This window comes from Giraffa tippelskirchi, chromosome 6 (genome assembly GCF_054371585.1).
Source record: "Giraffa tippelskirchi isolate mGirTip1 chromosome 6, T2T-mGirTip1v1.2.pri, whole genome shotgun sequence".
Taxonomy (NCBI): Eukaryota; Metazoa; Chordata; class Mammalia; order Artiodactyla; family Giraffidae; genus Giraffa; species Giraffa tippelskirchi.
In genome coordinates, this window is record NC_137280.1 from 88976676 (window position 1) to 88997917 (window position 21242).

Sequence of the window (21242 nt, forward strand, 5' to 3'; positions counted from 1 at the left end):
CAGGCCAGAACCATGTCTGACCCTGAAATCCTTTCAACTGCCCTACTCTATAATTTTTCATGCAGATATATCCAGTTTTCTGAGCAGAAGCATACTTTAACTGCCCAGGGTAGACTTCTCTTTTCAGAACCAAAGAGTTGAAAATCACTGTATACATTAAAAAATAAATAGCACATAAATCTATTTAAATTTTTATTTATTATTTGGCTGTTCTGGATCTTTGTTGCTGCACACAGACTTTCTCTAGTTGCAACAAGTGGGGGCAACTCTCTAGTTGCTGTGTGCAGGCTTCTCATTGCAATGGCGTCTCTTACTGTGGAGCACTAGCTCTAGGCGCACAGGCTCCATACTTGCCAGCCACAGGCTCTAGAGTGCAGGCTCAGTAGTTGTGGCACCCTAGCTTAGTTGCCCTGCAGCATGCTAGGTCCTCCTGAACCAGGGATCGAGCCTGTGTCCCCTGCATTGACAGAAGGTTTCTTAACCATTGGACTGCCAGGGAAGCCCCCAAACTTTTAGTGTTGGGATTTTAATTTTCTCTTAGATTTTCCTGCTGACATAAAGAATCTTTTGTGTGTGTGTGCCTGTACTGTGTATGTTAAAAGTAGGTCTTTGCAGTTGTCTCCAAGACTTTACTTGCCATGTAATTAAACGCGTGCCTCATGCCACTGGCCATGGTGCTGAAAACATTCTGGGGATCGCCAGAGTTGCCCTCGTTAGTGCTTCACATCCATCGGTCTCAAGCTGATCCGCTGGTGGAGAGAGTTCAAGATGTCTGAGATTTCGAGAAAGACCCTTTGGATTTTTGGAAGTTGATATTGATTGATATGATCCATTCTGGCCATTCTTATGAAGAAGTGGACTAGTATGCGATGGTTGATAATTACTATGTTAAATTGTGACAGTGGTTGGAACTCAGGTGAAGACTGATCCAGTTGGCCTCATCATGGTTAAGATCCCAGGTGTACCCCAACTCCAGTTTTTAAGTAAAGGTCAAAACATCCACCTTCTAGCAAGTAAGCGTATGCTGTTGAGTGGTCTGTGGGGACCCCCACCAGCATGACTTTGAAATGAACCCTAGCATATATATGACCTTGAGCAATTTGTTTAGCCTCTCTGAGCCATAATTTTCTTATCTGGAAAGTGGGGCTTGCAATAGAACCTACCTTGTAGAATTTTGCAAGGAATTAACTGAAACAATCAGTATATAGTGCTTAACTTGGTGTCTGCCCAGCAAAGTGCTCAAAAAATTGCAGCTGTAATTATGATTGTTGTATCTGTTAATGGCCTCATAATAGTTGATCATATTTCTGAATTAAACCGTGGCATCTGTTTAGTGGAGCAAGAAATGTGTCCTATACCCAAGGCCTCGGTACCCCTTACTCTTTTCCTAGTAATGGTGAAAAGCATGGAACTAACATGAAAATAAGACTTGTTTGGCTTCTCCCCACAATCTCAACTGCCTGATTGACTCATTGAAGTATCTGTTTCCTCAGAACACACCCGTCAGGCAGCCCCCATAGTAGAGACAAGACTTTTGATGAGTTAACAAACCTGATTTGATTTTTCACACCAACTGCGGAAGGCTGGAAATGAGATGTGAATGGGGAAAGGTACCACACAGAGAAGGATGGATCATTTGGACATTCTGCAAAGTCTTGCTAAGGGGCTGGGATCATCAGCTATGCCCACTTTACAAATTGATTTTCCTTGATGCTCTGGATCCCAAGAACAGCTCCTATTCACAGACGCAGCCCTTCTTCCCTGTAAAGAAATAACTGGGTCATTTCCTGTGTCACACACAGCCCATCTCTGGGGCCTCTGGGGGTCCTGATCTATCTAATTGTGGGGGAAGTTTTGTGTATCTGTACTTGCCTGCAGGGCTGTTTGCTAGCCTGACTCCATGAGCCATTTCAGGAGCCAGTTTTTCCTCCCACCAGGGGTGCTTGTCTCCTCTCATCTCCCTCCCTCTTCTCTTGGCCTCTTCGGCTGGCTGATTAGTCTGGATCCCGCTGACACAGGTGTTTTCTCCCTGAACCATTTGGGGAGCAGGAAGGCTCAGCTCAGCTCACAGAGGCATTCATTGCTCACCGCAGCTGTGAGTTAGAACCCAGGCTTTCTAAATAGGGAGGATCAGGCACAACTCAGGGTTGGGCTGAAAAATCCTCATCTCCCCCTGCTTGGACAACCTTTGACTTCTACCCGGGGAAAGAATCTCCTGTGCCAAGAACTCAGTACCCCATCTTGGTGTCTGTGCACCAGCCACATCATTGCAGATTTCAAGGAGTTGATCTGTGTCCTTAACGTGCCTATGGAGACTTGGCACATGATGAAGTGAGGGGAGAGATGTGGAAAGCAGGACCCACCCACCCTTCCTTTCTTCCATAGGTGTTTACTGAGCACCTACTCTGGAACAGATGCTCTCTTAGGTGCTGAGAACAACAAAGTTTTTTGCTTGTACAGGGCTTATAGTCTATTAGGCAAAAGAAACAGAGAAACCAGGTAAAGGAGGAAAATATAGCAGATGTCTGGGGGCAAGGGCCAAGGAAAAAATTAAGTAGGGAAATGGGGTAAAAGGCCTCACCGAGGATGAGAAAAGAGAAAAGACCTAGAAGAGAGGGAGGGAATCTTGTGGGTCTCTGGGGAAAGAGCATTCTAGGAGAGAGAATAGCAGGAGCAAAGGCCCTGGTGGTAAAAAGTGCCTTGAGTGTTTGAGAAAGATGGAGGAGGCCAGTATGGCTGTAGGTAAGTGAACCAGGGGGAGAATGGAGGAGATGGGGGCAGGGAGGTGATGGGGCAGGTCGTGCAAGACTCCTGGGAGATCTTTGACTTTTCTTCTGAGTGAGGTGGTAGCCATGGGAGGGCTGTGACTATTTCCATGTGCAATAAACCAGAATTTTCTGTGCTGCTTCTTCGTCTCATTCCAACATCACTCTTGTTCCATGAAGATCTTGGGTTTCACGTTGAGTGGAGGCAGAAGACTGGTCTGGGCCTCCTGAATTCTCCTCCTCTGGGGTCAGAACATGGAGGAGAAGGCTTGGAGCAGAAAGGCGAGCCCCCGCTTCTTTCTGGATGACTCAAAGCCACAGTAACCTGGGCTCCTCCTCCCCCCTGAAATAGATCTAAGGCAGCACTTTCCAAACTTCAGTGTGCACATGGAGCCCCTGGAGATCTTGCTAAAATATGTGTTCTGACTCAGCAGGTCAGCGTGGGGCCTGACACTCTGCTTTTTTTCTAGGTGTTGGCCTCTGCTGTTTGGTTCGTGGACCACATATTAAGTAGCAAGGGTGTGGACCACACCTTAAGTAACAAGGATGTAAGGTCATTGTTGCAGGTCCCCATTTGGAGTGTGTCTTAGGACACTGGCAGGGTGCATGGAGAGAGAGAGGGATGTGACATTTGATAGCCAGTGTATCTATGCATGCGTGCCTGCTAAGTGGCTTCAGTCATGTCTGACTCTTTGCTACCCCATGGACTGTAGCCCACCAGGCTTCTCTGTTCATGGCATTCTCCAGGCAAGAATACTGGAATGAGTTGCGATGCCCTCCTCCAGGGGATCTTCTCAACCTAGGGATCGAATCCATGTCTCCTGCATTGCAAACAGATTCTTTACCGCTAAGCCACCAGGGAAGCCAGTGTATCCATATCTGACAAAAAAAATAAGAAAAAGAAATAAGGTGGGCATGGGCAGCCTCTTTCTGTTGGTTTGCATGCTGACTAAGACTTCTTTGTCCTACTGGAGAGCTCTGGGTCTGAAACCCAGGTGACCACGGGCAATTGAAAGCCTGATAATGCAGCCCATGAAAGTGCAGCTTGTTGCTAGTCTTGTGGGACTCTTCCTGGAACCTCATCTCTAATCAGATACAAAGGAAGTCACATCCTAGCCGTTTAGGGGCAGGAGGCCAGGGGGCCCCAAGAGTGAGGCAGCAGCTTGGTGCAGAAGCAAACAGGGAGCTAGTTGGCAGAGAAGGAAAGCGAAATCATCAGATTCAAATCATGGCTTCAGAAGCCTCGGCGAGGGGAGGCCGGGGAAGGGCTTGGCATTGCTTCTTTGTGTACAAATATTGCCTCTTATTTTCTGGGCTGCAGGGTGAGGCAGAATGGAGTATTTGTGCAACACAGCCCAGCTTTGTTCTCTGTGCTTCTAATGACCGTCAGCTCGGAGGCAGGAAGCCAATCAGAGATGGTCGTCAGCAGGAATGGCTTTTGTTGACTCCCCAAATTGCCCTGAGTCTTGGATTTGCTTTTCAAAGTGTGCGTGGAGCGTGGCTCGACTGCTTTCAGCTGGAGGCAAAGGCTGAAGCTGTTGACAAAGAAGACCTGCTTTTCCTTTCTTAGACTCTTAACTCCCAGGTTGTCTATTTCAGACTTCATTTTCACACCTGGAAAGTGGGTATATATTCCAACTCCTCCTCCTCCAGCCTGTAAGATTCCTTGGTTTTTATGAAGCTTCCGTGATGCTAAATGTAACTCTAGGGCCAAACAGGATACCGAGGCTAGTTAAGTTTCCAAGAGAGAAAGCTGGGAGGAGGGCAGTAGTTCATCAACATGGCCAAGTTCAAGATATGCTATTTGATCCTTCTGCGGAACAGTGGATTTCAGTGTTCCCAGGGGACACTGGGCAATATCTGGAGGTGAATTTTGGTTGTCATAAGTTTTGATTCTCATAACTGGAGAGGAGGATGCTATTGGCATCTAGTGGGTAGAGGCCAGGGATGCTGGTCAACACCCTACAATATACAGGACAGCTCCCCTGCAACCTCACCCACGGAGAATTGTTATTGTTGTTGTTCAGTTGCTAAGTCATGCCTGACTCCTTGTGACCCCATAGACTGCCTCATGCCAGGCTTCCCTTTCCGTCACTATCTCCCGGGGTTTACTCAAACTCATGTCTGTTGAGTTGGTGATACCATCCAACCATCTCATCCTCTGCCACCCCCTCTCCTTTTGCCTTCAGTCTTTCCCAGCATCAGGGTCTTTCCCAGTGAGTTGGCTCTGCATCAGGTGGCCAAAGTATTGGAGCTTCAGCTTCAGCATCAGTCTTTGCAGTGAATATTCAGCATTGATTTCCTTTAGGATTGACTGATTTGATCTCTTTGCTGTCCAAGAGACTCTCAAGAGTCTTCTCCAGCACCACAATCAGCCCCTCATCATGTCAGTAGTGTGGAAGTTGGGAGACCCTGCTCCAGAGTAACCAGTACCCTCAGGATTTCTCCCTCTAGCATCCATTTCTCCACACCTAAGCCTCTTTCTCAGAAATTGCCAGTTTTGCTGTGTTAGTTTTATTTAAAGTAATTATTGATATGTATGTTCTTATTGCCATTTTGTTAATTGTTTTGAATTTGTTTTCATAGGTCTTTTTTCTTCTCTTCCTCTTTTGTTCTCTTCCAATATAAAATTTAAAAAATTAAATTAAGAAGAAAAGAAATTGCCAACTTTGTTTGCTAAGGCTGTTGGCCTGAGGATGCTTCTGCAGATCTGGCCAGGGAAACAGGGATATTCTGGATCACTTGCTCATCAGCAGATCAGGTCCTGATATGAAGTGAGCAGGACAGACCCTCCCCAAGGGCAGACCCTCCAGTGGGACTGTCTGGTGGCTGGAGCAGTGTTCCAGGTTTCAGGGAGGCACTTGTGCCCAGAGAGGGAGGGAATATGCATCTAGAAATGGCCATATGACCTATACCTTCCCTCCTTCAGATCTTGAAAGGGCTGATTCTTGGAGGCTTGACTACCATGTTGTTTTTTATTGAGGTGAAATTCACATAACAATACTATTTTTAATTCATTGGTATTCAGTACATTCGGAATGGTGTTCAACTATCACCTTTATCTAGTTCCAAAACATTAAGTAACCACTCACCATTTTCCCCTCCCCCAGCCCCCTTAGTCCTTGGCAACCACCAGTCTGCTCTCTGACTGTGGATTTGCTTATTGCGGACATTTCATATCAATGGAATTCATACAATACATGGCCTTTCGTATCTGGCTTCTTTGACTTAGCATGATGTTTTTGAGGCCCCTCCACACTGTAGTGTGAGTTAGTGCTTCATTTTTATGACAGAATAATATTCCGTTCTATGGATATATCATATATTGTTTAACTATTCATTCCTTGATGGAGGTTTGGGTTGTTTCCACCTTTTGGCTAATTGTGACTATTGCTTCTGTGACCATGTATCTGAGTACTGGTTGCCCAGTTCTTTTGGTGTATACCTAGGAGTGGCATTGCTAGATTTTATGGTAATTCTATGTCTTAACTTTTTGGGGAGTCATCAAACTATTTTCCTCAGTGGCTGCACTGTTTTACATTCTCACTAGCAACATATAGTGGTTCCAGTTTCTCACATTCTCACCAACACTTTATTTTTTAAATAAATCAACCCAGTTCTTTTTTTTAAAGATTTATTTATTTATAGCTGCACTGGGCCTTTATTGCTGTGTGTGGGCTTTCTCCAGTTGCAGAGAGTGGGGGCTACTCTCTTGTTGCCAGGCACGGGCTCTAGGGACACGGGCTTCACTAGCTGCAGCTCACTGGATCAACAGTATGGTGTCCAGGCTTAGTTGTCCTGCAGTGTGTGGGATCTTCCTGGACTCGGGATCAAACCCATGTCCCCTGCATGGGCAGGCTGATTCTTTACCACTAAGCCACCAGGGGGAAGCCTACCAACACTTACTGGTTTCTGTTTTTTTCATTCTTAGCATCCTACTGGATGTGAAGTGGTATCTCATTGTGGTTTGATTTGCATTTTCCTAATCTTCTTTGGAGAAATGTCTTTTCAAACTCTGCCTGTTATTTAATTGGACTGTCTTCTTGTTGTCAAGTTGTAAGTGTTCTTTATCTATTCTGATACTAGACCCTTATCAGATATATGATTTGCAAATATTTTCTTGCATTCTGTTGTTTTTTTTTTCACTTTCTTGACAATGTCCTTTGATCCACAAATGTTCTAAATTTTGGCAAAGTCTGATTTGTTTATTTTTACTTTTGTTGATCATGCTTTTCATATCAAACCTGATCACCGTATTTTGTTTTTAATTTAATTTTTATTTTAAATTGGAATGTAGTTGATTTACAGTGTTGTGTTAGTTTCAGGTGTAAGCAAAGTGAATCAGTTATGTACACACACACACACACACACACACACATATATATATTCATTCTTTTTTAGATTCTTTTCCCATATAGGTTATTACAGAATGTTGAATAGAATTCTCTGTGCTATAGAGTAGGTCCTTGTTGATTATCTGTTTTATATACAGTAGTGTGTATATGTTAATCCCAAACTCCTGATTTATCCCTCCCCAACCCCACTTTCCCTTTTGGTAACCATAAGTTTGTTTTCTGTGTCTGTGAGGCTGTTTCTATCTTGGGAACAAGTTCATTTGTATCATATTTTAGAATCCACAAATAAGTGATATCATATGGCATTTGTATTTATCTGACTTACTTAATATGATAATCTCTAATTGCATCCATGTTGCTACAAATGGCATTATTTCATTCTTTTTTATGGCTGAGTGATGGTCCATTGTATGTATGTACCACATCTTTTTTATCCATTCTTCTGTGGATGGACATTTAAGATGGACATTTTGATATCAGATCTGATCACTGTATTTTAAACTGCAACCATCAACCTCCTTTCCTGCCTTTTCTCTCTGTAGCATTCACCATACAGTACTGTATGCCTCTCCTCCACAAGAGCAGAAATTTCTGTCAATTTTACTCTCAGCTGTGACCCTGTGCCCAGGACCTGGCACACAATAGGTGCTAAATTAATATTTGTTCAATGAAGATTGGAGGTGAGATGGAGGAAGAGCATCTACATTTTCCTTATGGAGTCATCTGCTAGGTTTTCATGACAGTGAAACTCCTCTGTATGAAGCTATGTTGGTAGATTCATGTCATTATACATTTGCTCAAACTCACAGAATGTATAACACCAAGTGTGAACCATAAAGTAAGCTAAGGACTTTGGATGATAGTGATATGCCAGTGTAGGTTCATCACAGGTGACAAATGCGCCACTCGGATGGGGGACGTTCATAACAGGGCAGGCTGTGCCTATGTGGGGGCAGGGGACATGTGGGAAATCCCTGTATCTTCCACCCAATTGTGCTTTGAATCTAAACAAAGCTGGAAAGATTTTCCTTAACTCTGTGATACTCCCTTTGAATATATGATTTTAGCCACCATCATAGCAAACTGCATCGTCCTCGCCCTGGAGCAACACCTACCTGATGATGACAAGACTCCGATGTCTGAACGACTGGTGAGTGATGTCTCTTCACCGGGGTCTCTGCTTTGGTGGCAAACTGATGTGGTTGTGGGATCTGAGAGCAGACTGGGCTCTTAGTCTTGTCACCAAGAACCAGATCCTGGGCCCCCTGCCTGTTGTTTAGTTGCTAAGTCCTGTCCGACTCTTTTTTGACCCCATGAACTAGAACCCACTAGGCTTCTCTGTCCATGGGATTTCCCAGGCCAGAATATTGGAGTGGGTTGCCATTTACTTCTCCAGAGGGTCTTCCCAACCTAGGGCTCAAACCTGTGTCTCCTGCATTGCAGGAGGATTCTTAACCACTGAGCCACCATGGACGCCCTGGTGAACCTAAATTTCATGAATACCAATATTCTGGGGAGAGAGAAGTTCTCAATGCCCATCCTCCACTCTCACCCCCCAGCAGACCTCTTGTTAATCTGGAGAGGGATGGAGGGGTCACGTTGTCCATGAAAAGTCACATTCAGAACAAAATTTTGGGGAATTCTCTGGCAATTGGGTGGTTAGGACTTGGTACTTTCACTATCAGGGCCCAGGTTCAATCCCTGGATGGGGAACGAAGATCCTGCAAGCCTGGTGGCACAGCCAAAAGAATTTAAATAAATAAATAAATTTTTAAAAAATAAAAACAAACCAAAATTCTTGTGAAAAATATTGACCATACATAAATACACGGAGAACAGTACCATGAACCCCTCATGAACTCATCATCCAGGGACAACAAATATCAAGATTTTGCCTTACTTCATGTTTCCTTTCGTTTTTTATTTCCTTGGTTTGTTTTTCTTGGCCAAAGTATGTTAAGGCAAATCCCAGGCAATACGTCAATTCACTGCCATATACTGAAGTCTGCATTGCTCAAAATATGGGCACTTTCTGGGACTTCCCTGGTGGTCCAATGGTTAAGACTTGGTGCTTTCAATGCCATGACCTGGATTCAAACCCTGGTTGAAGAACTAAGATCCCGCAAAGCACATAGAGTGGCCAAAATAGGTGCTTTCTTACATCATCCCAGTGACATGTTGACACCCAACACACCAGTGGTTCCTGGGAATCATCAAAAACCCAGCCAGTAATCAAATATTCATGATTCCTTCAGAAATGGCATCTTACAGGTTGTTTTGTTTGAACCAAGATCCATACATAGTCTAGATTTGATGTTAAGGCTTTTAACATCTAAGGCAGTTATCTTCCCTCCTGCCATTGACTCTGCAGAAACCAGTCCAGTTGCCCTAAGGAAGGTCCCACATTCTGACTTTTGCCTGGTTGCTTGCTTAGGGTATCATTTAGCTGGTTTCTCTTTTCCCCAGGTTTACTATACATGAATATCAGCTCTGGAGTCAAAATCCAGTCAAAATCCAGTTGATGATCTGGTGGAGCTCTGCAGAGCTGTAAACTAGCACTAAGTTTTCTCTCGATGCCCCAAGCCATCCCCCAGCCCCCTGGTTTACCTCCTGGCATTCTGACAACCCCAAGAAGGAGACCTCGCTCCTTCCCATCACCATTTCAAAGCCAGCTTTCAAAACTCAAGTGTAGGGAGAGAGAGATGTTAGAAGTCACTCCTTCCTAATCCACATAATATTGATGATCTCAAGGCTTTTACGTGTTAATAGCTATGTATTGGGCTTCCAAGGTGGTGCAGCAGAAGAACCTGCCTGCCAATTTAGAAGACACGGGTTTGATCCCTGGGTTGGGAAGATCCCCTGGAGTAGGAAATGGCAACCCACACCAGTATTCTTGCTTAGGAAATATCATGGACAGAGGAGCCTGGTGGGCTCCAGTCCATGGGGTCACAAAGAGTCAGACACAATCCAGTACACGTGCATGCAGCTATCTATTATAATGTGTTTCCTAAAAATAGATAACTAGTCCAGAAAAACAATGATTTAAAACTTTTTTGTTTGTTTTTGCTTAAGATCAGGCTAAGTAAAAAGAGTTTGTTGAAAGAATAGTAAGTAAATAGTAGTAGCAGTGGTGAGCTGGTACGGGAAAGCTCATTGAGGCAGAATGAAAGTGACAGAAGCTTGAGAAATGTCGTCATTAACAGATGAGGGAGACAGCAATGGAGGGGCTCTGATGGAGCAAAGCTTATAGCTTAATTCGAAGTATTAATACTATAGAGTGTCAGCTGGAACCCAGACCTGGCAGGAGGTCTGGCGGGGAGCTGGGAGCTGGAACATTAGCCATTTACCAGCCAGTGCAGAAGTATTCATTCCAATATTTTCTCAACCTGAACTGCTGTACTGGTGAATACCAGCTTAGAATCATCACAAGTGTCAGATTTGGGGGCTTGGAGGTGAGGTCAGTGCACAGGGACCAACCCCAGGGTCCTGGATGATGTATGTGACAAGCAAACATTCTAAACTGATGCTTTCTTGTGGAACTTTCTACAGTGATGGAAATATCCAACATGTGCACTGTCCAATATGTTAGCCATCAGAAATATGACTAGTGTGACAGCAGAACTGAGTCTTTCATTTGATTTCACTCAAATTTATTTTTTATTATATATTTATTATTCTTGGCTGTGCTGGGTCTTCGTTGCTCCGCATGGGCTTTCTCTAGTGGCAGTGGGGGGGGGCTACTCTTCATTGCGGTGCACAGGCTTTTCATTACAGAGGCTTCTCTTGTTGTAGAGCAAGGCTCTAGGTGCATAGGCATCGTAGTTGCAGCACTCAGGCTTAGTTGCCCCACGGCATAGGGGATCTTCCCCAATCAAGGATCAAACCTGTGTCCCCTGCATTGGCAGGCAGATTCCCAACCACTGGCCCACCAGGAAATCCCTTCATTTCAATTTTAATAGTCACACATGGCTGCCTAAGTAGTGTGTAGAGTTGGCCAAATGGAAAGGAGTCATCTTCTCCATGCTTCTGTTTTTCTCACAGTAGCCTTTGGACAAGGTTAATCCAGGCAGGATGCAGTGAGGCGCAGTGAGGGCTGGAAAGTCTGGAGAGGTGAGGGGAAGTGGGTAGAGATTCTGAGTGGGTGGTTCCCTGTTCATGCCGCCCTCTGCCCAGCCAAAGACACTAATCTTACCTTCTCCCCCTTCCAGGATGACACAGAACCATACTTCATTGGAATTTTTTGTTTCGAGGCTGGAATTAAAATCATCGCCCTTGGATTTGCCTTCCATAAAGGCTCTTACTTGAGGAATGGCTGGAATGTGATGGACTTTGTGGTGGTGTTAACAGGGTAAGTGGCCTGTACCGTGTTTCTTAGAATTACCTTGAATGATGAGAACTCTGGAAACATAAGGATTGGTGTCATCCAGGCTGGGCTCAGAAATGCTGAGCCCCTGTGTTCTTCAGTGCGCTTCTACCGTCTTAACTAACCCCGCTCACCTCCTCGTCTTGGCTGTAGATCACAGGAGATGCTTTCTGTTACAATTAGAATAATAGCTTATTAGAATTGACTGCTTCCAAAGTGCTTTACGTGCATTCTCTCATTTAATCCTCACAACAATCTGATGAATTAGGAAACATTAATATTCCCATGTGAGCGCTGAAGAATCTGAAACATAGAAGGAACTTGGTTGCAATCACCCAGCTAGTTAAGTGATGGAGCTGGGATTTGAACCTGAGATGATGTCATTCCGGAACTCAAGTTTGTAACTGTTGTGCGCACATGGTCCTTTTGCTTTGCTTGGGGGAATACCTTGCCTTTATTTTACATTGGTAAATGCTTTTTGAGGATTTCAGGGTATGAGAGATTGTGGTGGAATTATGGAGAAAACCAGTTGAAGTAAGGTGCAGTCAATGCCTCTGAAGAGGTTTCAGATCTGATACAATGAACCAGAGGTAAAAGGTAAAACGTGAAGGTGTATACACTGTCTACCCTGTATAAGGTAACTCTAGCTGCTATAAGGGCAACAACAAAATCCAAAACTAGGTAATGACTTAAACACAACAGAAGTTTTATTTCTTGCTCATTGAAAGATCAAAACAGTTGTTTCTCGTTGGCAAGCTTCTCTCCTCTGCACAGTGATTGAGGGACCCAGGCCCTCAAAATACAGTGTGGTTCCCCGTTGTTGACTCACATATTGAGTCTACTTGTCTACAGGAAATCATGGAAGGGACATGAACGTGGATGGTGATGATTGAGGCAGGGGGGCGGTTGTAGAGTCCTGGCTGGAACCTGGTTCGTAACCTCTTTCACTCATACAGACTTCTGCTCAAATTCAGGCACATGCCCATACATGGCTCAGGGAAGCTGGGAAACAGCACACTGTGCTTAAAAGGAAATGGAAATGGATTTGGTGGATAGTCAGCCAGTCTCCATTACTGACCCCAAAGCCCTTTATCCAGTCCCAGTATAGACTTTACCATTTTGTGATGATTTTGGACTCCTTTGCTTACCCACTCCTCCCCTCCGAGCTAAGTCTATTTCTTCTCTCCCAAGAGCCGTATTCACTGGGAGACATCCCTCATAGTTCTCCTATATGAGAGCCCAGTTTTCCTCTATGGGATTATAACCCTCTATGGGATCATTTTTGGGGGGGCTCTAAAATCACTGCAGCTAGTGGTTGCAGCCATGAAATTAAAAGATGCTTACTCCTTGGAAAGAAAGTTATGACCAACCTAGACAGCATATTAAAAAGCAGAGACGTTACTTTGTCAACAAAGGTCCGTCTAGTCAAGGCTATGGTTTTTCCGATAGTCAAGTATGGATGTGCGAGTTGGACTATAAGGAAAGCTGAGTGCTAAAGAATTGATGCCTTTGAACTGTGGTGTTGGAGAAGACTCTTGAGAGTCCCCAGGACTGCAAGGAGATCCAACCAGTCCATCCTAAAGGAGATCAGTCCTGGGTGTTCATTGGAAGGACTGATGTTGAAGCTGAAACTCCAATACTTTGGCCACCTGATGTGAAGAGCTGACTTATTTGAAAAGAGGCTGATGCTGGGAAAGATTGAGGGCAGGAGGAGAAGGGGACGACAGAGGATGAGATGGCTGGATGGCACCACCGGCTCGATGGATATGAGTTTGGGTAGACTCCGGGAGTTGGTGATGGACAGAGAGGCCTGGCGTGCTGCGGTTCATGGGGTCGCAAATAGTTGGACACAACTGAGCAGCTGAACTGAACTGAACTGATGGGATCATTTCTGTGTGGGAATCACAGTTCTCCTTATGGGATCACAGTTCTCTTCTGTTGTTATTCAGTCACTAAGTTGTGTCCAACTCTTTGTGACCCCATGGACTCTAGTCCACCAGCCTCCTCTGTCCATGGGCTTTCCCAGGCAAGAATACTGGAGTGGGTTGCCACCTCCTTCTCCAAGTTCTCTTCCACAGGATTCTATTTCTCCTCTAGGCCCTATAGCTGCTCCAGGTCCTTTCTCTCTTCGCAGACATCATGGGTCTTAGTGTCCATGCTGTGCTGGCTGGGCTCTCATAATTCAGGTTTTAAATGTATCTGTTGTTTCGAAGCAATGTTGCTTCTCACAGAAGGAGCTGTGTCAGTTGGACTATTTTGGTAGAGGCTTTCAGATTTGAGTGGTCTGTTATGAGGGCTAGCCCTAGTGTTTTCTGACAGGTCTCTGTTTGCTGTGCCCACGGTCCTTTGCCTCATGACCTTGGAAGGTTCCTTGGACATATCATGGCATTGAGCACTTTTCTCTTTGCTCCCTAGGAAACTTGTGTGTGCAACAGCTCAGTGGTTGACTTTGTTGTTGTTGTTTAAAAATGTATTATAAAAAAAGGTATGATAGAAATAATCATTTCTAAAAAGGTATAATAGAATAATTCTAAAAGAAGTGGAGAATCATATAACAAATGCCTGTGTATGCAAATATTCATTCAATGAATATTTACTGGGCAACTACTATATGCTCTGGAACACAGCAATGGTCAAAACAGACAAAAATCCCTCCTGTTGTAGTACAGACATTCTAGTGGTGAAGAAAGACAAGATGCATGAATGAATACAATATCTAGTGTATTAGATGTTGATGAGATATTTTTAGAGAAAAAATAAAGCAGAGAAGGGATGGGATATATTATGGGCAGAAGGGCTAGAAGTCAGGGAAGACTAGCGTTGGGGAGGTGGTATTTGAATGAAAACTTGGAGGAAGTGAGTGAATAAGCCATGAGGATGGCCGAAGGAGGAGAGTGCCAGGCAGAGAGAGCAGCAAGTGCAAAGGGCCAGAGGCTGAACTGCATCTGGTGTGTTTGATGAACAGTGAAGAGGCCAGCATGCCTGGAGCAGAGTGGCTGAGGGGAAAAGTTGAGGAGGTGAAGACAGGGAGGTGATGGGGGCAAACTGCCATCAAAATGAAACCTTTACATGGTTAAGAATTTGATATTACATTCAAAGACTACTTGTTCAAGTAGATTAACCTTTATACATATTCAACAATATATCATTTGATTTTCTTTTATCTTTTCCTTTTTTTTCTTCAGTCAATAACTTTAGGAAGATCTAATAAAAAGGTCTTATCCATATTTCACTGAAGGTTCTTTTTGACTAAGAAAACAGTATATTTCAACTGTCCTTGAAAGCACAGTAAGGCAGTAAAATATACAACCAATAAAAGTGAATATATTGGTGACCAAAAAAAGCAAAACCTTTATGTATAGCATAGAAAACTCTACTCAATACTCTGTAATGACCTATATGGGAAAAGAATCTAAAAAGAGTGGATATGTGTATATGCAAAGCTAATCCACTTTGCTCTATACCTGAAACCAACACAGCATTGTAAATCAACTATACTCCAATAATAACTTTTTTCTTAAAAATGCAACCTTTTTAATACGGTGTAAGTCCCTGCATTCCCTTTCCTGGCCCCATTCTTTTCTCTCCATCCAGAAGCACTTTCCTGAATTTTGTGCTTATCATTTCCATTTATGTATTTACACTTTTACATGAGAATATAAGAAGTATATGATACTTATGTTACAGTTTAATTAGATAAGGATATAAGAAGTATGAGGTTAATCTGCTTGACAAAATGGTCCCATTCATCCATTTTCACTGCTTCATGGTATTCTGTGGTATGAACATTCTACCATGTATTTATACATATGGGTTGTTTCCAGCTTTGTGCTATTTTGAACAAAGCTGTCCCCTCATTCTTGTGAGTGCATTTCTCTAGGGCATGTGCCCAGGAGTGGAATTGCTGAGTTGTATGCTCTATGCATTCCCAGCTTCACTAGATCCTGCCAAATTGCTCTGCAAAGTGGTTGTACCAACTTATGCTCCCTGGGGGCTGACTTCTGCTGCCAGAGGCTGGCTTGACCTTGATGGCAGGAAGAAGCCTTCAAAACCCCTGTTTTCTGTAACATGGTCTTGAAACACCTAGGGAAGCTCATATACTGTTGAGCGTATAGTAAGTCTCAGTAAGTGATTAGTAAGTTGAAAGGTAGGGCTTCCTTGGTGGCTCACATAGTAAGGAAACTGCCTGCAATGCAGGAGACCCAGGTTTGATCCCTGGGTCGGGAAAATCCGCTGGAGAAGGGAATGGCACCCTGCTCCAGTATTCTTGTGTGGAGAATCTCATGGACAGAGAGCCTGGCGGGCTACGGTCCATGGGGTCACCAAGAGTCAGACACGACTGAGCGACTAAGACACACACATATACAAGTTGAAAGGCAGCCATTTGATAGGTCAGTCTGCTGCCTGGATGTTTGTATCTACTACTCAGTTACGAGGTGATCTTTTTTTCTCAGTTCCCTGATATTTCATGAGCCTCTAGAGGAGAAAGTCTTCATCTGGGGCAGATTGGTCCTGATGCAAGCTCATAGTTGGAATTAATGGGATCCATGAGCCACCTGAAATTTCATGCCAAAATTGTGTGTGTGTGTGTTTTCCTGGTCTGTAGTTTTCATCAGAGTCTCAGGGGGGTCCTGATTCTAACGCTACAAGGAGCCCCTGCTGTGGATTTTATTCATTTCTTAACCCCCTCTCCTTTCCTTCTTTGTCTTCTTTTTTCCTTTCTCTTGCTTTCGTCTTACTTCTCCAGTAATCAACCCTTCTTTCTTACTGTCTGGTGGTTCTGTCTCCTTCAGATCAGGCACAGAGCTCAAATTTTATTACTTCAAATTCCAGGGGGCTGTTGAGTCTCCTCTTGGGTTATAAGCCAGGAACAGAGAGAGAAGACTTTAGTGTCCCTGCACACCTAGACTTTTGTGCAATGTCAGCGATGGGGAAATGCAATAAACTCTTAATTTTGTGTTCTTGAGGGGAAGGGGACTCAAGTGTATTAATTTGACATTGAAACAAAGATGACTTGAATGTGCACTTTCTGATTAAAGCCTTGTTTTCTCATATTTCAAAGCAATCTGCAGCATTAAAATACCATTCACTTTTCATGGATTACGAAGGTTTTGGCCATCTTTCGGTGTGACATTTGGTGAAAAAGATCTTACCCATGGATTTTTCTGTGCTCTGTGTAGCTCAAAGCCTCAGAAACATTTTAACTTTGTAGTTGATCAACCCTATTTATAGCATCCTCCCCTTGTATTTGAAATTTGATCATTAAACTGAAAATGTGTAAGAGGAAGATTTGAGAAGCTTGGCTATATTTCTGAGATAACAGAGTTCTTACTGTAATGTTCAAATATATGTATACATCAAAGAAGTCAAATAATACACTTGTGCATGTTAAGAAAAGAGATCACAAATGCTGCCAGGGTAGGAGTGAAGATGATTGTTTTTTTAATTCATGGGCTTAGCCCTGTACCTGATATATAGTAGGTGATCAGTAAAATAAATGTTTGCCAAGCTGGAAGGTGGTAACATCTCTGATAATCAGAGTGTTCTGGAAAAGTCTGTTTTTGCTGTTTAGTTGCTAAGTGATGTCCAGCTCTTTTGTGACCCCATGGACTGAGCCCCACCAGGCTCTTCTGTCCATGGGGTTTCCCAGGCAAGAATACTGGAGTAGGTTGCCATTTGCTTCTCCAAGAGATCTTCATGACCCATGGATTGAACCCATGTCTCCTGCATTGGCAGATGGATTCTTTACCACTGAGCCACCTGAGAAGCCCTCTGGGAAATTTACCAAACTATTGAAGGCGATGGGGACCATTGCATTGATATAAATAGTTGAACAGTCCAGGAGTCTATGACAGATACCCTGACATCAGCTAAGGCAGACAAGGGGCAGTTGAGTAGGTCTTTGCTTGCTCTCATATTTTGTGACTATAAAAAAACAAAGGTTCCTTTTTGAAAGGTCCTGTGAACCACCCCAGGCTTTGGGCAGTTTTGTGTTGAAGACAGAAGTGAGGAAAAGACTCAAGTACTTGGAGACCAGAAGGAAAGGAGGTTGACTTTGTTTTCATAGCATCATTGAATGTTAGGACTCAGTGGACTCTGGCGGGTCCAACCCCTTTATTTTACTCACAGGAAGTAAAGACACAGAGGGGAGAAGTAATTTGCCCAAAGTCACATTGAGATGGTGGGTAGTCAGGAGTCTTCCAAAATCAGAAGGTATGTTCATGTCAAGGAGTCTTGGCGTCCCAGTTTGGAGGTCAGAGGGGGTGGTATAGATAACTAATGCCACCCCTTGGATTCTGCCATCAGAGCTTTGCCTTCTCTTTCCCTCATCTCCCAAAATACCCAGCCTGTGATCCCTTTCTAGAGAAATAGGGAACCTCAGAGAGTAATTCCAATTTCCCATTTTTTTCCTTAAATAGTTGAAAAAACTGAGGACCAGTAGAGTCAAAGTAACTTGGCTGGAGTCACACACCTCTCACGTTCTCTTGCTTTTTTGACTAATTGAACAGCACATGTAGTTGTTCCTCAACCTCTCCTACATTGCCTGCAATGAAAACAGCATTCCAAGCAGCAACAATAAAGCACAACTAGCATTGTGACTCACAAGACCAACTAATGGCTCCTATAAATGCCAGCAGCATTTTATTTTAATGTCTCTTTGCATTAATCCCCACCCTACCCCCCAGCAGAGGATCAGTCAGTTACTCCTGATACCAGAAAGGTTCCCCACTGTGGTCCAAATGCTTTTTATCATTCAGAGAGTTTTGTCATTGAGAGAGCATCGATCTTTTTAGTGTTCAGAGCATTTGGTTGTCATGATATTTGCTGAACCGTATTCCATCAAGAATCGCTTCACTTCCCAGCAGCAGGAGCTTGTTTGTCCATCTTGGAGTGACAGTGATGATAATGATGCTGGCTGCCATGATTTTTATTCTCATCGTTTATTGAGCACTTACTGTGTGCCAGCACTATATTAACAATTTCATGTTTGTTATCACTTTTCAGTTTCACAAGACCTTTCATTAGAGGTGAATTTGAGGCTCAGAGAGATCAAACTACTTACAAAGGGTCCCACAGTTAGTAAATGACAGATTAGGATCTCAGCTGCCCTGCTAGGACACATCCCTAAGTCTAGGGTATCCCTGGGTCAAGTTAAGTTCAGACAAAGAGCTATATTCAGCCCAGTATCCTTATGAACATAATACTTGTTATTAAGAACAGTGGCAATATCGACACTCTAGATCTTACAAGGCAGTTATAACATGATATACTGTATATATATAAATATATGCTCAGTTAATTCTTACAACCCTCTGAGTTAAGTACCATTGTTATCCCCATTTCACAGATGAAGAAACTTAGGCTCAAAGGACTTCAATAACTTGCCCAAATTCACCTACCTCAAAATAGTGCCTCCAGGATTTGAACTCAGGCAGATTTGGATCCAGAATCCATTTTTCTTGAGTCCATTTTCCCTAAAATCAAGTTTTTCAGGGAAGTCAGCAGGCAGGCCTTCATTTTCTCCCTCATCTTGGGCTCCATGGTGGCAGGAAAGAAGTGGGCAATGTAGGTTTCCCAAAACGGGAAATTGGCATAGTCTACATAGCTAAAACCTGGGCCTCAAAGTCAGGGGACTGACTCTCTGCCACTGATGAACTTGAGAATGTGAGTTGATCTCTCTGAACCTTTGTTTTCTCACCTGGAAAATATGAGTAATGAGAGTGTCTACCTCTTAGAGATGTGTTAGGGAATTGTTGTTTAGTCACTAAGTTGTGTCCAACTCTTTTGTGACCCCATGGACTGTAGCCTGCCAGTTCCTCTGTCCATGGGATTTCCCAGGCAAAAATACTGGGAAGAGTTATCATTTTCTCCTCCAGGGGACCTTCCCAACTCAGGAATGGAACCAGCACCTCCTGCTTGGCAGGCATATTCTTTAACCCTGAGTCACCTGGGAATAGAAGAGGCAAAATAAGTGGCAGATACTGTGACCTGCGCCCCTGAAGCTGTTTGAGTGCTTCATAAATGGGAGTTGGTGAACTGAAGGGGAAGTTAAAACAGATTCCTTTGGTGAAGTGTGGTTGTTGCTGCATATGTCCCACTCTTCATTAGTTCATCTCACCTCTGGGTTTACCTGCAACTGTAGTAGGCAGTTCTATTCAGCTCACCTCTTTGCATCTCCAGTACTCTCATCTTTCTGCACCTCTGGTGCAGAGTCTTCTCCAGAATCATAGGGTTTGTTCAGCCCATATGACAGACATTGAACACCAGCCAGGAGCAGCCCTCAACCAATGAGCAAGGATGCTGATGTATAAATACCCTCGCTTTTCCATTGTTCAGTGAGAAAACGCAGAGGTTTGTTCTATAGCCTCTTAAAGAGTCTTAGCAGGATTGAATCCCAGTTGTTCACAATGAAACCTATTCATTGGTACACACTTTACCAACTTTTTGCTTCATTCTCTTGTAATTCCATGGCCTCCCAAAAGTTCTTGTCTTGGATCTCCTTTCAGAGAATCCCAAATCAACCCAAGGAGTAATAATAGCCAGACGCCTAATGGGTTAGAGGTTTCAGCACCTGGGACAGCACCCAGCACACTTGCTTATCTAAAAGTGTCCTCCTTTCTTCCTCTGCCCCCGCCTGGGGTGGGGCAGGATTGAGAGAAGGCCAGATGGCCAGGTGACGTTGTTCTGTACTGAGCTTCTTGGCCATTTTCCCCATATGGCTGGAGAAGACCTTGCCATCTATCTCTCTGCAGGTTTGGGGGCTGATAGAGGCCTTGTCCTCTTGAATTGCCGTGACAAATGCCAGCCGGCCTCTGAAGAGGCATCTGGTCACTGCTTCTATAGTTTTCAGGGCTAATGACTGCTCTCTTCTCACCAAGGCAGGGAGACAGCTGTCCTGCAGGCAGAGGAAATCTCAATGGAATGGGAAGCAAGTGGGTGCCTGGGGCCAAAGTGGAGGCTGCCAACTGAAAAGACACTGTGCTTTGATTTATGCAGGAAGGAACTATAGGACCTGCTGATGCTGTGTTGTGACAGAGCTTGTAGAAGCTAGACAGCCTCTCCTCTCTCCAAAAACCTGGGCCTGATCCAGAGACAAAAGGCTGTCACCTTCAATGGGGTTGTGTAGTAGAAAGGTGAAGCTGAGAACTTGTGAGTGGGGAGAAGAAATCGAGGTGGGGGTCATTTAAGAAAAACAAAGAGCCCATTTTCATGACTTCTCAGGTTATATTCAGCCCTTTGGCGATCTCATCCAACTTTAAGGGTTTAAATACTCCTTCTGGAGACGTCCCTGGTGGTCCAGTGGCTAAGACTCTGTGCTCCCAATGCCAGGGGCCTGGGTTCGATCCCTAGTCAGGGAACTAGATCCCACATGCTGCAACTAAGATCTGGCACATCCAAATAAATAAAAATTTTAAAGTGTTTTGAAATAAATAAATACATACTCCTTCTATGTTGATGTTTCCCAAACTTACATCTCCAACCTGGACCTCTCTCAAAATCCCACTTTGGAGGAGGAGTTCACCATCCAAAACTAAGCTCCTGATCATCCAATATTGTCCCTCCATCTCTTCCCCTGACAGTGAACAGCAGCTCTGTCCTTCCAGGAGCTCTGACCAACAATCTTGATGCCTCCTGGCATGGACGTGGAAGTCATGTCTGACTCTTTGCGACCCCATGGACTGGAGCCCACCATGCTCCTCTGTCCGTGGGATTTCTCAGGTAAGAATACTGGAATGGGTTGCCTTTCCCTTCTGTAGG

General features: G+C 44.0%; 1 protein-coding gene across 3 annotated transcripts in view; it reads left to right on the top strand.

The window, feature by feature from the left end:
* Positions 1–21242, top strand: part of CACNA1A (calcium voltage-gated channel subunit alpha1 A) — a 250656-nt gene that overhangs the window by 39858 nt on the left and 189556 nt on the right. For all 3 annotated transcript variants that reach the window (XM_081495595.1, XM_081495594.1, XM_081495593.1), the window contains exons 2-3: positions 8165–8270; positions 11329–11468. In XM_081495595.1, the coding sequence (XP_081351721.1) occupies positions 8165–8270; positions 11329–11468 (246 nt within the window). The remainder of the gene's footprint in view (positions 1–8164; positions 8271–11328; positions 11469–21242) is intronic.